Source organism: Pelecanus crispus, chromosome 3 (assembly GCF_030463565.1).
Source record: "Pelecanus crispus isolate bPelCri1 chromosome 3, bPelCri1.pri, whole genome shotgun sequence".
NCBI lineage: Eukaryota > Metazoa > Chordata > Aves > Pelecaniformes > Pelecanidae > Pelecanus > Pelecanus crispus.
The window spans coordinates 98145503-98168615 of record NC_134645.1 but is presented as its reverse complement, the minus strand read 5'-3'; the positions used below and the strand labels follow the sequence as shown (position 1 = coordinate 98168615).

At 35.7% G+C, this 23113-nt stretch overlaps 1 protein-coding gene across 1 annotated transcript in view; it reads left to right on the top strand.

The window, feature by feature from the left end:
• Positions 1-23113, top strand: part of LOC104038321 (regulating synaptic membrane exocytosis protein 1) — a 190511-nt gene that overhangs the window by 40148 nt on the left and 127250 nt on the right. Inside the window, exons 6-13 of the mRNA XM_075707731.1 lie at positions 2842-2965; positions 9635-9681; positions 10834-10946; positions 11999-12129; positions 12451-12622; positions 12754-12910; positions 14139-14210; positions 20957-21110. Coding sequence (XP_075563846.1) covers positions 2842-2965; positions 9635-9681; positions 10834-10946; positions 11999-12129; positions 12451-12622; positions 12754-12910; positions 14139-14210; positions 20957-21110 — 970 coding nt within the window. The remainder of the gene's footprint in view (positions 1-2841; positions 2966-9634; positions 9682-10833; positions 10947-11998; positions 12130-12450; positions 12623-12753; positions 12911-14138; positions 14211-20956; positions 21111-23113) is intronic.

Below are 23113 nucleotides of genomic sequence, written 5' to 3'. Positions count from 1 at the left end.
TGGGGTCTAGATGATGTGATGTGCAAGAAGCTGAGAGAACTGGGTTTGTTTGGAATGGCAGAGAAAACACTGTGGGAGGATCTAATTCTTGTTTTTACCTGGCTAATGGGAGGCTGTAGAGAACCCAGAACTGGACTGTTCTCAGGGGTGCACACTGATCACACAAGAAGCAACGTGCACAAGCTGGAATGAGGGAGACCCTGTTTGTGAAAATCTTTTTTCTTGTATCTAGAGAGGATGGTTAACGCTTGGAACAGGTTGCCCAGAGGAGATGTTGCATATCCTTCCTTTGAGATACCCAAATCTCATCTGGTCAAATCCCTGAGCAACCTGGTCTGTCCTTTGTTGTTGGCCCATAGCTGACCCCCAGACGTATCTCCCAATCCAAATTACTATTTTAGAAATCAATATAAAAAATTCAGAGAATTACAGCGTAAGTCTGGAACATGCATCAGTAAGTGGGGGTAGAATGCAAGATGCATTAATACTCCTTTCTAGAGGCATCCTAGATATCCTGGGATATATGCCTCACCAGCAGAAGTGGCTCCGTAAGGGTGCAGGTGTCCTGTAGGTTCTGCCAGCCATCTTTGTGCAGATACCTTGGTTATCCTAAACATCTACAGCATAAGGTGTCTAACAGTTCCTTGACTGACTGACTTGCATCTCTGGGCTACTACAGTGGGACTTAAGACCAGGGACTTCATCTCACCTCAATTTGTAACAGTGTATCACAGGATCATAGAATGGTTGAGGTGGGTAGGGACCTCTTGAGATCTCTAGTCCAACCCCACTGCTTAAGCAGGGTCAGCTAGAGCAGGTTCCACAGGACCGTGTCCAGCTGGGTTTTGCATATGTCCAAGTTTTGAGTATCTGGATGGTGTTTTCCTGTTTTCATGCCTGTTACTGAGAGCAGAAATCGGAATGTAAGCCTTATAGACAGCATCTTAGATGAAGAGACGATGTAAAGGGGCTTCGCTGGTCAAAAAGATCAAGAACTGCACAAGCTGAGCGAAAGATGGGTGGTGGTGATCTGCTTAGAACTAGCAGAAGTTCCATTTCACTCAAATCTCCATTTGCATCTAGTTTTCAGTAAGAATAATTGGAGCCACTTCTGTTAATTTAGCATTCTGACTATGATGATCTTACGTTTAGTCATCCTGGCAATTCTTTTTCTTTAATTGTTTGATCTCCCATTGACTCTCAAAAAGCTGCTTAAGTCCTCTAAAATAGCGATAAGACATCTTGCATGTTCCTCTTCAGGATTCTCAAGCATGTTCCACCTATTTTGTCATCTTCAAAATGTGATAGACTGATTGCTGTGTAAATTAGGTTTAGGTCCTGATTTTCAGTTTTACAAATTTAGCGTATGTCCCTGTCACTTTTTGCTATTAAGTTACAACTATTGCAAAGCTGGACACATCTTGTTCCATTGAATGCCTAGGGTGCTTTTTTAAGTTAAGCCAATTATCTCTAAATAAAGCAGATTTTATTTTAGGGAAAAACAACATGTTAGTTTATAACAATTGTTAGCTTTAAAATACAGTCAGAATTACAGGAGGAGTGTGTTTTCACCGAGCTGTATAAATATTAAATGAAGTTCCTAGGCAATATCTAATTCCTGTTCTACCCCCGACATAAGATTACATAATAAATATACAAAATATTTTAAACTTTTTCAGCTAAACAACATGGTAGAAAGTTAAACTTATGTCAGCAAGCATTTATTAAGTCTGTCATTAGCAAGGGCTTATGTTTTAAAGAATGCCAAAATGCTTTGAAAGCCAGTGGAGTACTCTGTGGGGTCCTTAAAATACCAAAATGTAGGCTGTTTGGGAAAAAGGACTGACAATTGCTGAATATAAAGAGAAATTGAAGCCATGTGTTTTGTTAGATAGGACCTCAGTTCGTATAGTTTTCCTTGGCTAATTAACAAGCACAAGTTTGATCACTTGGCTTAGATCTCCTCAGAAAGGAGCAAAGCCAGCAGCTGAGGGGTAGTTCCTGACTGAGTCTGATGAACGAGAAATCATTGTCAATAATGAAGGATAAAATTATTGTCAGTAAAGAAAGTTATTTGTGCCATCAGATAGCGGTTGTGAGGTTTTGACTGCTGCATATGGTGGGGTATGAGTGTAAACTTACCCTGTGGTTCCTGCAGTTTAGTTGTATATACTGAACTTTCTTTAGAAACTATACTTCAAGATTTTCACCTTTTTATAATAATGCCAAAGTACAATGCAATGTACATACTACTTAAATTCCAGAAATGGCAAACTGAAAAAATAAAGTTATTTAGATAACTTTCACATCATGTTTTCCTTTCTGTCCCCCCTAACATCCTCAGGAGATAAGTGACTCACTCCTTGCTTTTATTTTTGGTTTGTTTGACACAGACAGTGAAGACTGCCCTTTTTGTAGAGAAATTGAAATGCACAGTTTATAAATTGAAATCAAATGTCATGATTTTTAAAGGCCTAACAATAGGTATTTATATTTTTCATTTTTGACGATTAACCTATTTTCAAACTTTATTGCCACTAGTTAATAAAGGGTCTTTTAAAAGGATTCTTTCATTTCATAGCACAATAACAGGTGCTGTATTATTTTGGAAATACTTAATATGTTTGCACAAGTGGTTTCTTTAATATGTTTGGTGTGTACAAATTGTAGCTGTGTTCTGAGAAAGGAGCCTTGATAGTGTCTCAAAAACCTTTTTTGGGTCTCATCACAGCTTTTTAATTGATTTCAGGCAATGTTACTCGGTTATATCGATTTTATAAATGTTTTGCACTTCTTTCTAAAAGAATATGGAAATGAGATAAACTTCTCTTTAAATTCAAGGGGATGAAGTTCTAGAATGGAATGGTAAACCCTTGCCTGGAGCTACAAATGAAGAAGTTTACAACATTATTTTAGAATCAAAATCAGAACCTCAAGTTGAAATTATTGTTTCAAGGCCTATTGGGTAAGGCTAAAGACTTGCTTCTTAAGCACAGTTATTACTTCTACTAATGGGACTTTTAAAGGGACTATTTGTGAGTTCATTACTTTTTATCTCTTAATAATGGAATATGATTCACTTTCTATTATTGACATTCTGTATATTCCATTTACTTCACTGTCATTTACAATCTTGGATCTTTGCAGTGATATATGTAAGTGTTGTTTTCTGTATGGTCAAAGTACTAACAAAGTTTTTGCCAAGTGGCAAAGGAAAATTGGTGGATCAAGTGGACCTGTGCATGAGAAAAATCTGGTTTTCAGCCTTTTAGCTCCATTAAATCAGAATAACTTATACAAGTATTCATGAGTAGAATGAAGCATCAGCAAACATTGACCATTGCAGGATTTTAAGAAGTCAATGCTAGTAAGATTTTAAACAGGCGTTCTTTAAAGACCTAAAAAAAGGAAAACCAAAACTCTTAATTGAAAAGACTGTATTTAGCCTTAAATGACACTGTCATAAAAATCAAAAGTGGAAACAAAAATACCTTCATATTTATGAAGGTAATTTGTTTTGTCAAAAATTAGCATTAATGTGTTATGTTTATAATCTTCATTTTTATTTATTGTAAATCCAGGTTGGGGTTTTGTGGTAACAATTCTTATATTCTTGATTTCCCAAATAAGCCTTAGAAAGATCATAAAATCTGTTCGAATCAATAAGATTAGTGGGGTTGGCTCTGCATTTGTCACAATTGTTTTAGTGATATTCTACACTCCTTCCCCAAATATGACTCAGTTGAGACCATTTTGAGCTAAGTCTTACAGGATTGAATATTAATCATATATTGTAAATTCACATTTATATTGTGGAACAGAGTCACATGATTAACAATAAAAAGTGATTCTTGGCTAGTTTAAAAAAAAAAAATTAAAAGGATTTAAATCTCTCTGTAATGAGTCACCTTCCCAGAGTTCATGTGCACTCGCTATAAGTCTCTAAATACCACTATCCTGGAAGTGGCTGGTAAACTGTTTCCTCCTTATGAATGCATGACTATTTCATTTTGAATTTGCTAGATTCATCCTAATTATAATTTTTATCTGCCTGAAATATTATAAATTTTCAGTTTTAGAAACAAAAAACTATTCATTTTCTTTCTGACTAAAATGTTCACTTACATTTATTTCACGTCAGGTTTGATGTTTGGTTTTGTCTGTACTGTGCAAGTGTACCTATACTTTACAAATGAGTTCTGCCTTTTTAATGGCAGTCACTATTAAAAGTACTTAAATAAAATTAACATTCGTTGCTAATTCCAGTTATGACTTTGGCCTTCTAATGGAAAACGAAAGCTTGATGCAGTAATAGTGGTTGTTAAAAGCTAAAATTACCATCCAGATGGAGACTGTAGGGGAATAGAAACCTTATTTTACATTCTTTAGTTGGATAAATTAGGAGACATTCCTGACTGAAAATTGCAAATTCAGTCCTACGTCTTTGTAATTAAAAATAAAATGCCATAAGGAGATTTTTGGAAGTCTAGCTTTTATGTTTAAATTGGCAGAAGAAAAGTATATTGATACTGGACCTGACTTGAACTCCATGTCTCAATTGAAGAAAACCTGAAAATTGATTTGTACAACTGATGTAAAAGGAAAGTGCTAGATTAGTATTTTAAATAATGAGCTTTAGATATATTTATTGCTATTAGCATATTTGCAAAATTCATGTATTCTTAAGCTTTTAAGATAACTTCATTATTAAACTAATTGGATTATTTTCATTTATGAATTTGAAAAATCTAATAGCTTCAAAAAATGCAGTACAAGGTGACCACATTCCAGTGACATATTCTTGAAGGAAAATCGAGAGAAAGTAGCACAGCTGTTGAACTGAGGCATAGAATGTGAAGTGCATTCAAAATCAAAGAATGTTTCTGCATCTGAGCAGTAAATTTAACACTAAAAAAGTGCACCCAGAAATAGTACCAATAAAAGGTAAAGTTTTGCTTTGGATGACCCATACATATTTTTTCCAGACATAGGAAAAAATACAGCACATCAGATTGTGCTTTTATTTTGAGATAAATGGAGCCTTGGCATGGTGGCTTTATATATGATAACACCACTATTCTTGAGGAGTTGTGTCTTGATTGTTTTTTTGGTTTTTTTTTTTTTTTTTGAGAAGAGCAAATAAATATCCCAAAGCAACTAGAGCATATAACTTCAAAATTGAAAGATGTTTCCTTTCTCCAGCAGTAATGAGTCAAAGTCCTGTTGTTTTGTATCAGACTGGGATTTACCTGTCTGTCGACTTAAAAGAACAAAAAATATCAGCCATTGTACAATGAAGGAAATCCTGGTATTAGCTAACAGAAAAGAACATACTGCACAGGATTTTCTTTTTCCTTTTTTTTTTTTAAATAATTATAAACTATGTAAATTGTGTTACATAATGGAAAATGGGTTGCTTGCATTAACGGATTACTTTCCCCCGCCCCAGCTTCTCCTTGTCTTTCTATCCAAACTATGAGATTATTTCGAATTCATGACAGGGAATTTAATCCAACAAATCTAGTGTATCAAAGTTTTGTGTCTCCTTTAGGTACTGACTCAGCAAAATCGAAGCTGCTTGATACAGCATTAAGTGATAATCCATTACACTTAAAATTCCTGTGAGGAAATAGGTTCCCGAAAGACCTGAAAAATGATACTTTGTCTGCATAATTTAAGTGTTTTCATCTCTCAGTATTAATAATGCAAATAATGTACCAGAAGTTTTAATGGTCTCTATTTAAAAAGTCCTAGTATATTAGGTCTAAAAAGCCCAAATATGACACAGTTTAGCTTAAGTGAATAATGGGAGGACTGTAAGCCCACAATTAGATGACTGCCAGTTACAAAATTGATGTCTAAACAATTTGCTCAGTCTTGTAAATTTGGATTTCTGTGTCTACCAGCAAATGTAATTTTGAGTAATGGATAATTGTAGGATGTTTATTAGAGAAAAATGTGAAACATGTAACACTATTAGCAGAAGAAGGCATAACAACAATAAATGGTATAACCACAATAGTACCTTAAAAACTCCGTAGAAACTAATTGATGCTAATGATTGCAGCACAAGGTGGATAAGAAACCTATAAAAAGTAGAATTAATGGGTTGGCTATCTAAATATGAGGGGAAGAATTACCTATGAATATGCATACAATGTGAGAGGCAGTTAACATAGGACAGCATAGAAAATCCTCTGGCAGTATGCTTTTTGGAGAAGAAACCTGGCATATGGTAACTAACTCGCCGTCTCTTGTGCACTTCCGTGAGCTCTATGGGATAGTGCAGGTAAAGCAAATGTTTTTTTCATTTGTCTCTGTTTTCTTGGTCAGATGCTAGCTATCTCTGCTGGGATTTCCACAGATAATATTGCCAAAGTTGTTGCTTCTTTGGTGCGATTCAGCTCCCTCTGCACAGGGACTGCTACTGTGCTCTAGGTCCTCGCGAGGAGGTTGAACCTCCATCATAAACCAGGCAGTACTGAATTCCAGAGAGTCGCTCAAGTAATGTAATTAGTGCAAACTGCAGATTGATCTACAGGTTCTGATAGGAAGGAATGGTTTTGGAAATAGGAGGATGAGCACCAGGGAAAGGTACTCAGAAACTCTGAGAACTTGGTATGATGTAGAGGATGATGCTTCTGTCCCTAGAGCAACCTAACGAAGAGTGGGTTACAACCACATGTGAATTTGGTTTGTCTTCAGTGATCAAGCTCTTGACTATAGCCCTCAGAGAAATTATAGCTGTTCCTGTGTTTTACAAAATAGTAATCCTCACAAACCATATATCTGCACAGAGTAGTCTCAACCTAAATTACAGTTTGGTTTAATTTATTTATTCACTGAGGTGTAGAAGGATCAGATGTGAGATAGTCATATGTAACATCCCATAAGATCACACAAAACCTTTGCTTTTCAGGATAGAGATAGAAAGACAAAGCTCAATGTCAGCAGCTCTTTACTGGAATGTGACATTAATTTCTGATGTTCACATTGCTCTGAAAGCAGAGCACAACTTTGTTCTTATTTTCAATAAGTGGTTGTGCTACTTCTTACTTTGTTTTTACCATTTGCTTTGACTAGTCTAATTTTGAATATTGTAAGTCATGAGGTTTCTACTATTCCTTCTGAAGAGCTTATTTTGTAAATCATAGTGTTAGAATATTTTCTGCAATCCGTAAGAGCAGCTAGATAAGGCTCATTTTTTTACCTAACAAGATTTAGATTATAGTTTCTTTTTAGAATTTTCATTCTTCAATTAAAATGCCAATGTTTAAAAAAAAATACCACTTACACATTTGATAAAGTCACTATGTATATAACACCAGTTATTTTCTTGTGGGCATGCAATATTTAAGAAATTATTATGTAAAATGGATTGTTGAATTTGTAGGAAGTTTAAATATGGACAGAAGCATAACTTTGAATTATTTCATGTCCATTTTGAAATCAATAGCAGAAAGCAGAACAGTTACAGAGCTCGTTAGGATACTTTGCCATGAGTTTGATGATCAGTACTGTATTGCATACTTAATTTATTGGTTTCTTTGCTTTTTGTGTCTTGCAGTTCTGTGTGGAGGTGTACTTAAACAAGATAAATATATTAGGGAAGAGAAGATTTCCTAACAATAATCTTAGCTGTCCATTGTACTATAAAATTTTAGAGCTATCCTGAGGGTGAACGAGCTCTAATATGGTGGGGATGAACAGGGTGGGTGGGAAAGCTGCCAAATAACATTTCTATTGCAAACTTTGCATTTTGTTGGGTGTTGAAATTTGTGTTCTAGCTTCCACTGTTCCTGTCAGTTTTTCATAAGAATTACAAGGGGCTCAGAAGACTACGTTAAAAAACTATACTTTCAGTTCTTTCCTGTCTGACAAGTAAAGTCTTAAGAAAGATCTGATTATTTTTGCCATTTACCTTTACCTGGTGAGGACTTTTGTATCACCAGCTCTAAGTGAGGAAAATACGATCAACTTGACCATTTTGTCACCTACCCAGGAACTGTGAAACTTGACAAAGTAGGTTGCACTTTCCATCTTGAAACACGTGAGCCCTCGTTTGGATATCCTAAATGGATTATTATTACAAACAATGCTATACTGCAGACAAGAGTGTTCATAATCTAGCGCAAGTAAACATCGCAAACTTAATGTTGTATTGAACAGAAAAATCAGTTTGAATATGCTGAAGTAAATATTTCAGACTGATGAGAATTGCCCTGGAAATTGAAGGGAGAAAGTGTTAAGAGGAAGAAGTCTGCACAGCAGCCCTGCTATGCAACACATCATTAATCTGTTTATAGTTTTGTGAAGTAGTACTATGCCATGTCAAGAATAAGTAATGCAGTTCTATTTCCATGAGTTTGAGGAAGCCACATTACTCTTGAGTTACAAAGTCAAAGCAAAGAGAAGCACATTCTTGTGGATTGATATGAGATGTAAGCTGATGTGAAACATTAACTGGGAGTTGAAGTAGGCTTTTTTAAAACACTTGCAGAAGAAATTTAAATTGCAGGATATGAAAAGCAAGTTTAAGTCTAATTGATTGGGCACTTTTACATTCCTTTTCTGACTTAAGTGTCTTTTTTCATAAGTGACTTTTATACACCCAGGAGTCTTAGTTTTATTGACTTCCAAGTCAGTAAAGTAGCATTTCACGGAACAGAGAAATGCCTGAATACCTTTAAAATGCCCAGCTTTACACTTAAAATCTTCTAAATGTTCTTCAGAAAAGTTACTGTAGTTCCAATATTGGGTTATTTTGTGTAGAAGAAAATATTTTCAAGTAATTCATTGAAGAGCTTGTTTTCATTTTCCTGCTCTGCTGCTTTGCTAATTTTTGTACAACAGTCTTTTCTTGCTCTTGCAATGTATTTTCCACCATTGCTGAGAACAGAAGAGAGTCAGGAGCTAGCATCATCCAGATTTTGATGAAAGAGTAAATTTGTTGATGGGAAAATTTTGATAGATGTGTGTGGACTTAACCAGTTTGATTTTACTTATACCTGTATACATGCTGGATATGTGTATGTCGAAAAATGTCCATAGCCAATTGTAATATGGTTTGTTTTGTTTTGTTTTGTTTTTTTTTTTTAGCCTTTGAAGAAATGCGTTATTCTTTTGTTTGGTTAACATTGCTAATGTTATTTGCTTTTTCTTTTTATTATTATAAGACATTTTCGTCAGTTTCATTCCGTGAACTCCTTGAGACGTTTGTATAAAAATTACTAGTGAGTTAATCTGTGTCTTATTTTTTGGAGTTTTTTCATCCAAAAAATAGTTGAACATCCATAGCTATACTACCTTTTGCCACCTTTCTCTTCCTAAAAGCTCTCTAACTTTATTGTGCTGGTTGTAAAAATATCGTGTAATCCATCCACAATATTAACATTGTAGTGCTCATATTGTTACGTCTGCTAGTTCCTTAACTTGAAAGAAGTAGTTTGCATTAGTAAGATTTTCATGAATGCTAGTGAAAAATATGTCTTTAAATATTTCCCCTTTCTTTCCTTGTAACCCATTAGAACAGAAACAGATCCATATTTCTAAAAAAGTGTCCGGGAAACTTCTTTGTTACAGCAGAAGGTTATCTCTGTTGTTTCTAATTACTATGTGTATATTCACGTTTTAGTGATATTCCACGGATTCCCGAGACTTCTCACCCCCCGTTAGAGTCTAGTGAGTACATGCCTCGTTCCTTTCACTAAGCATGGTCTTGTACCCAGCACAATTGTTTCGGCTATGAATTTTCTAAAAGATGAGCACTGGGAGACTGCATTGGCTCCAATGTCCTTGTACAACAAAATTCAATGGGTTTTGGTCTTGTGTGTTAAGTTTGAAACAATATAGATTTGATTAAAAACTATACGGATTTCAAATGTTAGCAGTATTCTATTGTTTTCTTCTCTATCTTGTGTTGTTAGTATCATACTGGTATACATGCTGTGGCCAAAAACCAGTCATTTATTTGCCCTAACGTAAGAGAGAAAACAGGTATAAGAGAGTGCCAAAGGTACAAATGGTGTCAGGATTTCACCTCCTGCACCATCCAGCGTAAGTCCAGAGTTCTTGTTTCTCTTTTTCTTAACAAGAAAATGTTGGTTAAGTGAACTTTTTGTGTATCATGCTTCAGAAGAATGGTTTTCTTTTTAACTATCCCATTTGAACGGTGTCAGCTAGAGCGTGTGAGGGCCATGGCTCCCAGTCCTTTCTCATCTGAGCCTGGTCTGAGATGCAACCAGAAACCTTCCCTGGGACAGGGTCCTGTGGAGTGCTGTTAGAGCTGTCACGAGCTCATCTCATTAGTGAGGGCTCTGCTTTGCTGGTGAACTCCTGATGTCCAGCAGGTGCCAGAGCATCCTCCATGCCAGACGCATGTCCTGCGTACGTTCCTGTGTGCCAATTCCTTGGGAGTTAAAATTTCAGAGGGTACTAGGAGTATAATCCATACAACAGATGTGGGTTTATTCATCAAAGATTTGAAATCGTAGAATCATAGAATAGTTTGGGTTGGGAGATGTGTAATTCTGTCAGAGGACAATATTTTATATAAAAAACTTGGTATGGTTTGTCACTGCTGTATGAGGAGCATTTTTTTATATGTTATTTCAAATAAACCAAAAAATGGCAGGTTTAATCTGGGGTAAGGGTATCCAGACAGTTTTCCACCATGCTGTCTATATCAGTTTAAAATCTTGCTGTATATTAATCCAGTTATACTGTGCATAAATACAAGCTTTATAGAATTCAAAGAAAAGGCAATTCATAAGTTATCCAAATTCACTTCAAAATTTTGGATGGAAAGTTCATGTGTTTCTCATGTATTTTTAGGTTCAAGTTCTTTTGAATCTCAGAAGATGGAAAGGCCTTCTATTTCTGTTATATCTCCGACCAGCCCTGGAGCCCTACGGGATGCACCGCAAGTCCTACCAGGGCAGCTTTCTGTGAGCATATTTTTTTTTCCTGAGTTGTTAATGAGTATCTGTGAAGTGCTGGTCCCTCAGCCCTCCACGTTCCCAAGGTCTCTTAGGAGGTCAAGAGAAATGTCTGCTGTTGGTAAAGACTAACACCTTTCAAATGTTTTTTAAGACCCCCTGTACACACTCACAAACCATCACTGTGATCACAGCAGAGGTAAAGAATTGTTGTCTTAATACACCAAAGAGCGCAGGAATTTACATTGAGAGGAGCCCATAAAAGTGCCTTGTACCTTGTCATCCTGTACCATCTGCACTGAAAATGGTCACTCTTCTGTACATGCCCAGTAATCCACAGGTAGCAAGCATAGTACCACTTTGTCTTCTTTATGGGAGCATTTAAAGGGCTGCTTATTTGTTAAGAGTTACACTGTTCAGTAATGCATTTTGATTTAGATACACACATTCGTCCTGAAACTGTCTGTAATACTAATAGAAGCTGTGCTTATTAAATATACTGTGAGTACTTAGACGTTGTTTTGTACATTCTTATATTTTTTTTATATTGCTCACATTAATTTCTAAGTATACAGCAGGCTCAAAAATTTCATGATGTTGTGATTCCCTTAAGAAGTGGTTTAGCTGTATATTATGCTTTTCGTAAGAACATTTGCAAGGTGACAAATCAGAGTGGATAGATTTCAACTATGCCTCGAGTTTAGCCACAGTCAGGGCTTCCTATCTGAATGTAGCTTTTAAGGTGCAGGGCTAAGACATATGCTGGTTTAAATGCACTCACAGATACAAGATGATGTGACGCAGCGAGTACAATAAACAATGTAAGGAATAATTAGGCACTACCATTTTATTCAGCTGTGGTAAATACAAAAGTCATTGGTATATACCATCATCTTTTCCGTCTAACTTAATTAAATATTAAGGGATTTGAAATAAAATGTATCTCATTGTCACTTGGAAAAAATAATGGTTGCCTTTACGTTGTGGTTAATGTGATGCAATCTGAAAATTCTGGTTTTTCTCCATTTTCAGTAATGTTTCTGGTAACTTGATTCTTGTAGGTTAAACTGTGGTACGACAAAGTGGGACATCAGTTAATAGTAAATGTTTTGCAAGCAACAGATTTGCCACCAAGAGTAGATGGACGCCCCAGGAATCCCTATGTAAAAATGTATTTTCTTCCGGACAGAAGGTAGTAGTTTTTCAGTTTAGAAAATTATGTTGTAATTTACCATGTATTGAATCAACTTTTAAATGAATGCTTATGAAGTAAAGAATTCCTTTTAATAATTTGTTATAGTTAGATTAATTATAACAAAAAAATGCACTTGAATCATGCGAGTCAGTATCAAATTTGTGGAGTTTTGGATGAATGTGATCCACTGTACAGCAAATACTTTTCTCTTTTAGGCCTTATCAGATCAGAAAGAATGAAAACAGTGAGTGGTGATGAGTAGATGGCATTTTGTGAATTATGTCTACAAACAATTTACAACAAATATTTATGTTTCAGTGATAAGAGTAAAAGGAGGACCAAAACAGTAAAGAAAAGTCTAGAACCAAAATGGAACCAAACTTTTCTCTACTCACATGTACATCGTAGAGATTTTAGAGAACGAATGCTTGAAATAACCGTATGGGATCAGCCAAGAGTACAAGAAGAAGAGAGTGAATTTCTTGGAGAGGTGATACATACAGTCACATTTCTCCTGAATTCATTGTTTGTTTTTGAATACACATGTATATATATTTTATATATGCATTTGTGTGTGTGTGCCTTGAAAGTAAAATTAAAACCTGGTAATTTTTCTACTAGATTCTTATAGAGCTGGAGACAGCGCTTTTAGATGATGAACCACATTGGTATAAGCTACAGACACATGATGAATCTTCACTACCTCTGCCTCAGCCATCACCTTTCATGCCAAGAAGACATGTTCATGGTGGAGAAAGCACTAGCAAAAAATTACAAAGTAGGTCGAAATTCCATTCATCTCCTTTTAATTTTAAATTAGAAACTCTGGATATGCTGTAATGGTATTTAACTTTCATATACAAGATAAAAATACTATTTCATAGTCTAAACATCATGAAAATGTGTGGCAGAAAAGAGATGCAAATTATGACATTATGACATGGCAGCCTTTCACGTCTGATGTATAATTTTTAAGTATGTGAAACCTGTTGGAATCGGTTTGGTTTTCACTAGCAAAAGAAAATTCTTCAAACATTTGTTTGCATAAATTTCCTTTTAAATAAAAAGATGAAGTTCATCATTATTGGATACTTTTTTAATAACTAAAAGCTTTTTATTCAAAAAAAGAAAGTCCTTAAAGACTTATGAGGCTTAAAAACACTTTTCATCATAAAGTTAGTCTCAACCTCCAATATGCTCATTATACAATTAGATGAGTAGTGTACTTTTGCAGCAAAGAGAAATTGTATGCATGTGTTTGGGAGGTACAGTTGTTTTGAGAAGTCTGATTGCAGGTTTGTATGAAGCATTTTAAAATAATGAATGTATTGAAATATTTGAATATTGTAGCTTCTCTGCTCATTTAAATTAATTTATTTAGAAATAAGAAGGTCATAGGAGATTATTTTAAAATAAGTTTCCAAGCTATTTTTCTGGTTTTTTTTCTTAAACATGGAAGTCATTCATTTCAGCTAATGCATAGGAAATTGGTGCACATCCAGGAATGAATTATAAAACTGTGATACTGCTGTAAATGCTGCATGAGGATATGTATAGAGCGAGCAAATTAAAGGTTAGTTTTCATGAGGTATTTGAACTTTTCTAAAAGCTGGCAGTGCTGTTTCCTCTTCCCCTGTCTCACCATATGCTGCCACCTCTCCTTTCCTGTTCAGCAAGCTGATTCAGCTTACTCACTGAAATAGCACAAAAGTATTTTTTTTCTTTGAGTTAACTTTTTGCTGGTTTAGTGAGGTAAACTATCCTAGCAGAGGATTACTGAGGACGTGAGGGAAGGAGAAGGGGAAAGGAGGCTGCACAGCTGTAAGATGTTAAATTGGCTCAGCTGTCTTGTGAAACGTCACTGTCAGTCACTGCAGTTTAGTTCTCCTCTATTGTTTAGAATTAAAATCATCTTTTTAATTTCAGTAGTACGTTAAATGAACATATTTTTACATTTTATAACACGACCAGATGTTCAGGTATTTGTTTACCTTACTGTTGTGCAGGATCTCGGCCAATCAGTGATAGTGACATCTCAGATTATGATGTTGATGATGGTATTGGAGTTGTTCCTCCAGGTGCGTGGGTGAACAGCATGGTCCTGCTTTCTTCTTCTTCTTCTTCTTCTTTTTTGCTTGTTTGGTTTTTTTTCTTTATAACATTTCAGAATGTTGAGGATACTGGTTTCGGAGAGTGCATTGTGAAAAAAAAGCTTTCCTGATTATTCCATGGTACCTGTCCTAAATCATGGTGAATTAAAAGATTCTACTATTCATTCATTGATATTTCTTTTACATATCATTCTTCATATGTGAACCACTGGATGGTTCAAATTGTTTAATTATTTACTGCATAATGTTCCAAGCATTATTTAAAATATAAACTAAATTAAATTTAAATCATTTTAAGATAGTATTTAAGATTTCAGTGTTTATTGCAAGCATTCTTTTTTATTTTGCTTTTTGCTTGAAACTTAGATATAATGCAGTCTCCCATGGACTTTATTGAGAATGCATGGCTGTAGATTAAGATGCATGTAGCATGGCTATCTCTTTTATAGTTTTCATAAGCCTTCATGAGCTGTCATTACCTAAATATATACGTGTAGACTATCGTGTTTTGACTTTTAGTTCAGCATTCCTTACATACTGAAAATCTTGAGGATCATTTTGGATACCACATTTTTCTACTTCTATTTGACTGTTACCACAAGTTAGGTGAATATGTTTCCCAATTGTCCCAAACTAACTGAAGAGTCGCTATGTCATTGCCAGCACTAAATTAATTTTTCTGTGGATCTTCCAGATGAATATCATGGTGAAATTTGGAAAGCTCTCTATCTTCCTGATCCATGTTTAAAATAAGCTGACAGTTTATTTATTCATTATATAACCATACAAATAAATTGCATATTTTATTAACGCAGTATCATTTTGATGTTTACTGAGCCAAATTCTCCTTCCTTTGATGCTGATTGGGTTCTTTCCTTACTGTAATACACTTACCACCTGAGTTACTAAGAGAGAAATTTGTTCAGGTATGTCTAGTAATGATATTTGCTTTAATGAAGTGATTAATCTTGATATTTTTACATCAGCTGACAGAGTGAACATTTAAAATTGAAATAAATCATAGGTTCTAAATATTTTTTCCTGTTTTTTTTTAGTTGGCAATGTAGATACTGGCATATCTGTGTAGACTTACTTATGTTTAAGGCTTCAGTGTACTGTATTAAGAATTGGGGCTTTTTTTCAGCTGCCAGTTCTTCAAGGCTTCCATTTGCCATTTGACATAAACCTGTGGTGGGCTGACCCTGGCTGGACTCCAGGTGCCCACCAAAGCCACTCTATCACTCCCCTCCTCAAGTGGACAAGGGAGAGAAAATATAATGAAAGGCTCATGGGTCAAGATTAGGACAGGGAGATCACTCACCACTTACCGTCCCAGGCAAAACAGGCTCGACATGGGGAAAAATTAATTAATTACCAATCAAATAAGAGTAGGATAAAGAGAAATAAAAAATAAGTCTTAAAACACCTTCCCCAACCCCTCCCTTCTTCCTGGGCTCAACTTCACTCCCAAGTTCTCTACGTCCTCCCCCCGAGCAACGCAGGGGACAGGGAATGGGGGTTGTGGTCAGCTCATCACACATCGTCTCTGCCGCTCCTTCCTCCTCAGGGGGGGCTCCTCACACTCTTCCCTTGCTCCAGCGTGGGGTCTGTCCCACAGGAGACAGTCCTCCATGAACTTCTCCAATGTGTTCAGTCATCAGCCATGAATGTGTGACAGCCTAGACAGCATATGAAAATGTGTTTTGCAGTGGGAGCTGGGAAAGCTTGCCAGTCCCACCATCTACTGAATTGCTTGAGAATCTTAAGCACAGATTTACAAATGTGCCTGGACACCAAGTTCAGATATGCATTTCTACCCTCCTATTCAACCCTCCTTACTTATCATATTGATACATCTTCATAAGACTTTGATACAACTATTGATACATCTTCATTGATACATCTACATAAGACTTTGGGCTGATACCTTAATTTGCACTGAATGAATAGTACAGTATCTTCTCCATCTAACAGTCTCCTCTCTCAAAACTAAGTGGCATGCAAGTTCCTTGTTGTGCTGCAGTGTCTTTACTCCTTCCCTCCTCCTGCCCCACAATACCATGGACCTCACCAGGGTGCACTGCAGCTCTTGTCTGGTCCAGATTTCCCACACATTCTCCTGCAAAGGATGTGTGTGGAAGGGAATGACAAACATCCATATTTCCCCATAATGTAGGATGATGATGCAGCTCAGGTGCACTCAGACCATTTTAGCATAGCCTCTATTGATTTCAATTAGGTTAGTCTATGATTAAGATACTCCCTGTCAACAGAAGTAAGAATATAAAAGTTGAGTTTACATGTGAGGCAAAAGAAAATGTTTCCCTTTAAAGGCCCTTTTCCTTTACCACTCACTTGCCAATGTCACCTACTGTGGTGCTTATATATGATAAATTAGCTCTGTCTTTATTAAAGGTATATTCTTACACTTGTTAATTTATTCTTTTTCTTGAAATATTCAGAAGAGAAGGAAGTTATTTTGCCTGCTTAATATCTCAAGATTTTCACAAAGATTATTGCTCATTTTCTAAAAAACAGATACATAACTGCAAAATGTAGAAGCACGAAAGTTCACTTGATCACCACCATAAGCTAAAAAAGGAATGATGAAAATATTTTGGCTAATTTAACTAACATTGGAAATCCTTAAGACTATAATTTCAAATGTTTTACCAGTTACTAAGGCAGATGCAGAGAACTATTTTCCTAGAGGTTTCAGCAGCTGCAAAGAATCATTGCTTGTTGATGGAAGTAAAGACTGATACATCAAAATAATGGCACTTTGATAACTTCAAGAATATTTTAAGAAATGTATTTTTCTCTTGTCATACCACAAATTTGTCTTATCTTTCATATAATTGTACTGTCCTCATTTATTAGTAGTATCTTACAGTGATATATATATTTTTTTAAAATCAGCTCATAGAACTGTTCATAAAAGGAATTTATATCAACAGCTGAAAGTAACTTTAATTTGAAGCTCAGCTTTAACAGAACTGATTTTTGACAGATATTTTGTGGTATGCCCACATGTATTTACAAGAAGAAAATATTATTTTAAACAGCCCCTCCTCACATGAGAGATGCTCCAGTCTTTTAATTATCTTTGTGATCCTGAGTTGGACTCACACCAGGAATTCCATGTGTGTCTTGTACTGGGGAGCCCCGTACTCCAGATGTGGCCTCACCAATGCTAAGTATATAGGAAGGGTCAGTAAAGGATCAGTAGAGGATTTAATAAAAAATGAACATGTTTTGAAGCCTATCTTTTTAACCAAAACTTCAGTAACTTCCTTAATTAAAAAGAAAAAAAAGCTGATATCCCAAAGGGAATTTTTAATGAGCTGTATTGCTTGTGCTATGAGTAATTCTTCAGAACAATTTATTTCTCTATCATACGTAATCTGTATAAATGGTTGCACTGTACTTACCTTCCTCCTGTAGCAGCCGGGTGACATCAACACAATACCTTGTCATTGTCTGTGTTGTCTTTTAAATTTAAAAAAAAAAAAAAAAGTTCTGGAATCAAACATTTGCTAGAACCATTTTCATCATCCATCCAGTTTCCATTTCATGTCACACCTGACAGTTTCCCATGAGCAACTGAGAAACTACTTCTGCATAAACTACCATAAGCTTGATTGCTGCTATCATGCTGGTCCATGCAAAAAGTTTCTCTGCTCACTCTGGAGAGCACAGAGCCTTTGTATTTGAGAATATGAGGAAATGTTGCTGTTGCTGTCACTGTCATGGTCACTATGGAAGTATGGATGCAGTTTGACCAATTTGACAATACTCGAGCTAATACTTACGATAAATATGAGTTGCTATTGCTCTGTCTGTTCTGTAAGCTTTGTGTACACACAATGCACAAAGTTTTCAGATATTGTTCCCTGGATAGCTTGGGCATGAAGAATATATAGGATAAAATCATCTTTTTATACCAGGTTTTTAAGTGTACAGGATAATCCTAGGTGTATTTTTTTTAGGCAGACTAGAGATAATCTAGAAATCTATTTTAAACTGAAATTTACATTTACATTTTTTATATTTATCTTAGATATATTTCAGTACAGCTGCCTAAAGCTTGGAATGAAGTTTTGGATTTCTTTGATTTTAGTATTGAATAAATGTAAACTAGTGTTCCTTCTGATAGAGATGACAGGATTTTATCTAAAACAAGCTTCTTTGGAATATCTTTTAGCACATACACCTTAGATTTAATCATCCTGGGAAAGGGAATACATCCAGCTTTTGTCATGTGTAGTCTTTTTTCTTCCTCTGACAAAAAACCAGACATTTTTTGCAGCAACCTTAGTACATGAGAAGAGGGAATCTCCACTGAATTCTGAGGGATTCTCTTCTTTGTCTCAAAGTTTGCACCCAGACCTTGTCCTGAGATCAGGGAGATCCTCATATTTCTTTCTAATTTTATTACACAACTCTGAAACACTTTTTACAACAGATACGGTACTCCAGCATTGCAGTGCATCAAAACCTGCCAAACGTTGGAGTCCTCCTTTGTTAAGAGGTTGATAAACCTCAGTAGATACTTTCATGCATGCCATCAACTTTTATGGGTCTATTTTGCAGTCAATACTCAGTACAGCTTTGCTATTAAAAACGCTCATTAAGTGGCAAGCATTTGCTGTTTCACGTAGCTGCTAGCAAGCTCTCCCAAAAGTTTTTTTTCTCTGTGTCATTCTCTGGTTTTCAAATGATAGCCCTCAGCCTCCCCAAACTTCAGTAATGACACATTTTAAATATGAAACTATATTAATTATTTTTATTTGACATGTCTAACTCAGTGTTTGGGAACAGTGCAGACGTGCACACACCATTATGGTCACTGATGTTTGTTTCTGAGCTACACATTTTCTTACTACAAGTGCTTTTCTGTAGGCCCAATCCTACTCTCTTAAGATCCATCAATACTTATACTGCTTCCTGTTTCCCTGATTTATTAACCTCATCTCACCTCTCTGCTTTAACAAATAGAAGAAAAAAGTTATTTCCCATGTTCTCACACCAGCTGCTATACTTTGGCTAGTCTGCTCAGTACTATATAAAAAGTGTGGACACAGTTCTGTAGGCTGTGATATTATAACCTGTGTAATCAGGGAAAAAAGTCATGGAGTTCCTTGGATGATAAAATGTATAATCTAGTAAGTCCCTGTTCTCAGTTTTGTGTTACTAAAATAATCTGTTCTGTGGTGTAAGATGTTCCTATTTTAGTATTACTTATCAGTTTTTTAACAAAGTGTTTTTCTTCTGGTCTGATAATGAGATAATGCATTCAGATAAGTTAGACGTCCATCAGAATAGGTTGGTAGACCAATGTACAATTTGGGAGAAAAAGGGTGAATGCTTTCTTGATGTTTGTGATCAGCGTTCAGACTTGCAGCTACACAGGTTATTGTCATTGAATACATGCCAAGCCTAATACAGACTCTGTATATGGGCCACACTTTTAAGAGGACTGTAACAATTTGGTAGATCAGAGAAGAACTACAAGAATTACACAAATTATGCAAAATATGAAAAAAACCAAACTTGAAACTCTGTAACAAGATCCTTAAAAAGTGCAACTTATTTAATTTATCCAACTGATGATTGAGTGACTAAATCATAGTCTTTACTTGCATGGAAAGAAGATTTCTGATACAGGCTGGTTTTTTAGCTGAATAAGATAACACATTACAGGAACTTAATGCTAGACTAATTCAGAGAAGCAGCAAAGTGATTATTTTGGAATCTAAACAATAATTTGTGAAGTCATTAAGGGATGACTCAAGGGATGACCCTTTCTGTCATTAAGGGATTTTCTGTCAAGGGATTCGTGTAATCTCATTTAAACATCTAGAAGTGAGCAACTGAAGTCTGAGCAAATCTCCTTAGGCTCTTTTGGAAAGATTACAGGTACCTTTTGAAACCTGTTCATCTTGTTGAGTTTCATTGTCTGTTTTAGCATGGAATTCAAAGTGTGTATAAAGGCAAACAGAGCATGGAAAAAGGCACAGGAATATCAGTGCTTTAAAATGTACTGACATTTGGCTGATTTTTTTTTTAAATCCTCTGTAAAAATGAACTATGAGAAACTTTGCAGCTCATTCATAGTATCTGGAAAAAATGTTCTGCAGAGTATTCCACCAAATATTCCCAATTCTACACCCAATATTCTGTACAATATACTCTAAATGCTCGTAATTTTTGAAAGTAGGTGGCTTTGGCCAAGTTCAGTAGAGAATATCTTTGTATTTAACTGAAACAAGAGTCAGAAGGATGCTTTTTCTATGAGAAGTCCTGGATGAGTCTGTGCTGCTGTACACAAACATGCCTTCTCAATTTGTTAGATGAGGTAAACCTAAATTGCTTGGATTCCTTTCAAATATTTGCTACTGTATGACAATTTTGAAGGACAAGTTACTCTGGGTACTCTTCCCCAAGTCAGAAAACTATTTCAGTCCTCTCCTCCACATCTTCCAGTATGAAAATCAGCTCAGGTTCTCTGTCTCTGTACAGGTAGACATTTAAAGGTAGAGCTTGTAATTTATCCTGGCTGCATGATACATTGGGATGTGTAACAGCTGAATGACAACGTGAAAGTTGTGTAAGTGCTAAGACGTGTGTTCCTGGAAGGACTAACCATCTGAATTCTTTCCAAACCCAGCCTTTTATTCTCTAATTTCCTTTCGTTGCCCTCTTGCCAGTAGGTTATAGATCTAGTACTAGAGAAAGTAAATCTACAACGCTAACTGTGCCAGAACAGCAAAGAACAACGCATCATCGTTCACGATCTGTATCTCCTCACCGTGGCGACGATCAGGGCAGGACCCGTTCACGTTTACCAAATGTGCCATTACAGAGGTAGGCACCACAAGTTAGTGAAAGGTGGTTTCAAGTTTGTATAATCTGTCACTAAAAACTTGTCTTTTGTTGAGCAAGTTTTCACAATTTTAAAACTTTTTTTGTATCTTAATCTGATAGCGTAGTATTTGAACTTGATCTATGCTTTTATTAATCATTCGGGAGCACTCATGAGATGAATCATAACTTTGTAAGACTTTCCTCTTACTGATACTTTCTCTGTGATTCATCATCAGTGTACCGTAACGAATAGGTAGCTTTGCAAATGGTTTTTCAGTCATTTTTTTCAGTATGAAAAAAAAATGTTTTTCATACAGTGGCTGAAACTTGTATGAAGCCACTTAAGTATATTTGTAGGATAATAAATAGTGGCATGGACAAATTGTATAATAACTATTAATCAAGCTAATTTTGAATTAACAGCAAGCTGAAATTACCAATTGTATTTATAATGTGACATTTTTAATGGAAGAAGTAAAAAATACTGTACAGAATCAAACAATGATTTATAAACCTCTATTTTCTGCATTTACTGCTTTTAGTAGAGAGTCTATTAACAGGAGAATCCTTTTTGAGCTTTTCAGTTTCATGCTTTATGCTTTTTTTGAATAGTGCCGTACAGACTGTTTAAGCACAAAACTTGACTCACTTGAGTTTGCTTGTTATATTGTGCAGGGCAATAAGCTTTTCTTGCAGCCTCTTATGGAACCCTAAAAATCAGCCAGTTTTTACCAGTTTTCCTTTCCTCCAGTTTCTAGGAAGCTTGGTTCTTGAATTAGTGCAAGAACCTGAAGTGTTGCACTAGCAATATCGTTGCCCACTAGCTGTGGTAGTTTACTGAAAATCTACCCTTCTTAGCTGAATTTTGTGTACAAAATTCTGTGCTACAGTACTGTCCTTTATCCATCATTTCTGTGTCTGTTTTTTTGGAGTTCCATCACTGGTCATTTAATACTAGAAACCTGTGATGTTTCAAAGTGATGCTATATTCTGGAAAACCATCTTCTCCTCCCAGTTGAGAATCCTGATCATCTTGCTTCTGCTTCTCCATCCTCCATGCCATATATACTGTTCTTGTGTGTTGAAATTTTGTGTGCTTCTTAAGTCTCTGCATATATCCCCCTCTTTTACATCAGTTCTTACAGATGAAGCTATTTCACTACCCACAAAACCACTTGCTGTTGCATTTCTCAGTAATGCATCCTTAACAGATAGAAGAGTATGGCTGTACATAAAACAGACTGCGGCACTGACTCATTTTTTTTATAGCAGAGAGAGTGAGAGCTCCTTATTCTGCTTTTGCAAACAATTAGTATGTGCTCTTGTTGTATCTTTCTATCTACAAGCACGACGCACAAATGAAATATTTCATAGGCAATTCCACCCATCCTTTCATTTTATGCTTTGACAAACTAATGCTTCTTGTTCCAATGGCAGTTATTAAACTAAAGAAAGAGTCTGCCCTTCAAGTAATAGTTTCTTTTCTTGTTCTTTTCCATGTGAAGATAGCTTTAAATTAGTGTCATGGAGGTCAGAGCCTACCTGCATTTATACAAAATCATACCCCTTTTGTATAACACTTAGTCTGAGATGGATAAAATGTGCTGCAAGTTCCCATATCCTATCCCAGAATTTTTTAAAGAATACTTGGAGATACCTGCAAAAAGTTGACAGCTCAAAATCAGCCTTTTAGAAATCTGGCTATGAATCTACAAATGCATAAAACTTAATTTCATGTGAGGTATTATCAGTTCTTGTGTTATCTCAGTTATTCTTTAAGTACAGGCCTTGAAAATGCCATTACTGAATCCATCACTGTACACAAAACCAGGCGTGTACTTCTAAATATGGTAGAAATGTCTGCTTTCTATACTTAGAGGTGGGTTTTTTTCATCTTAGGAACTGATATTTTTTTACAAGTTATATATTAACAATTTAATGATTAAAGACTTCCTTCAGCCAGCTTGTACTGTAATCCATTAAGCTGTGTTATTTTTGAGAAA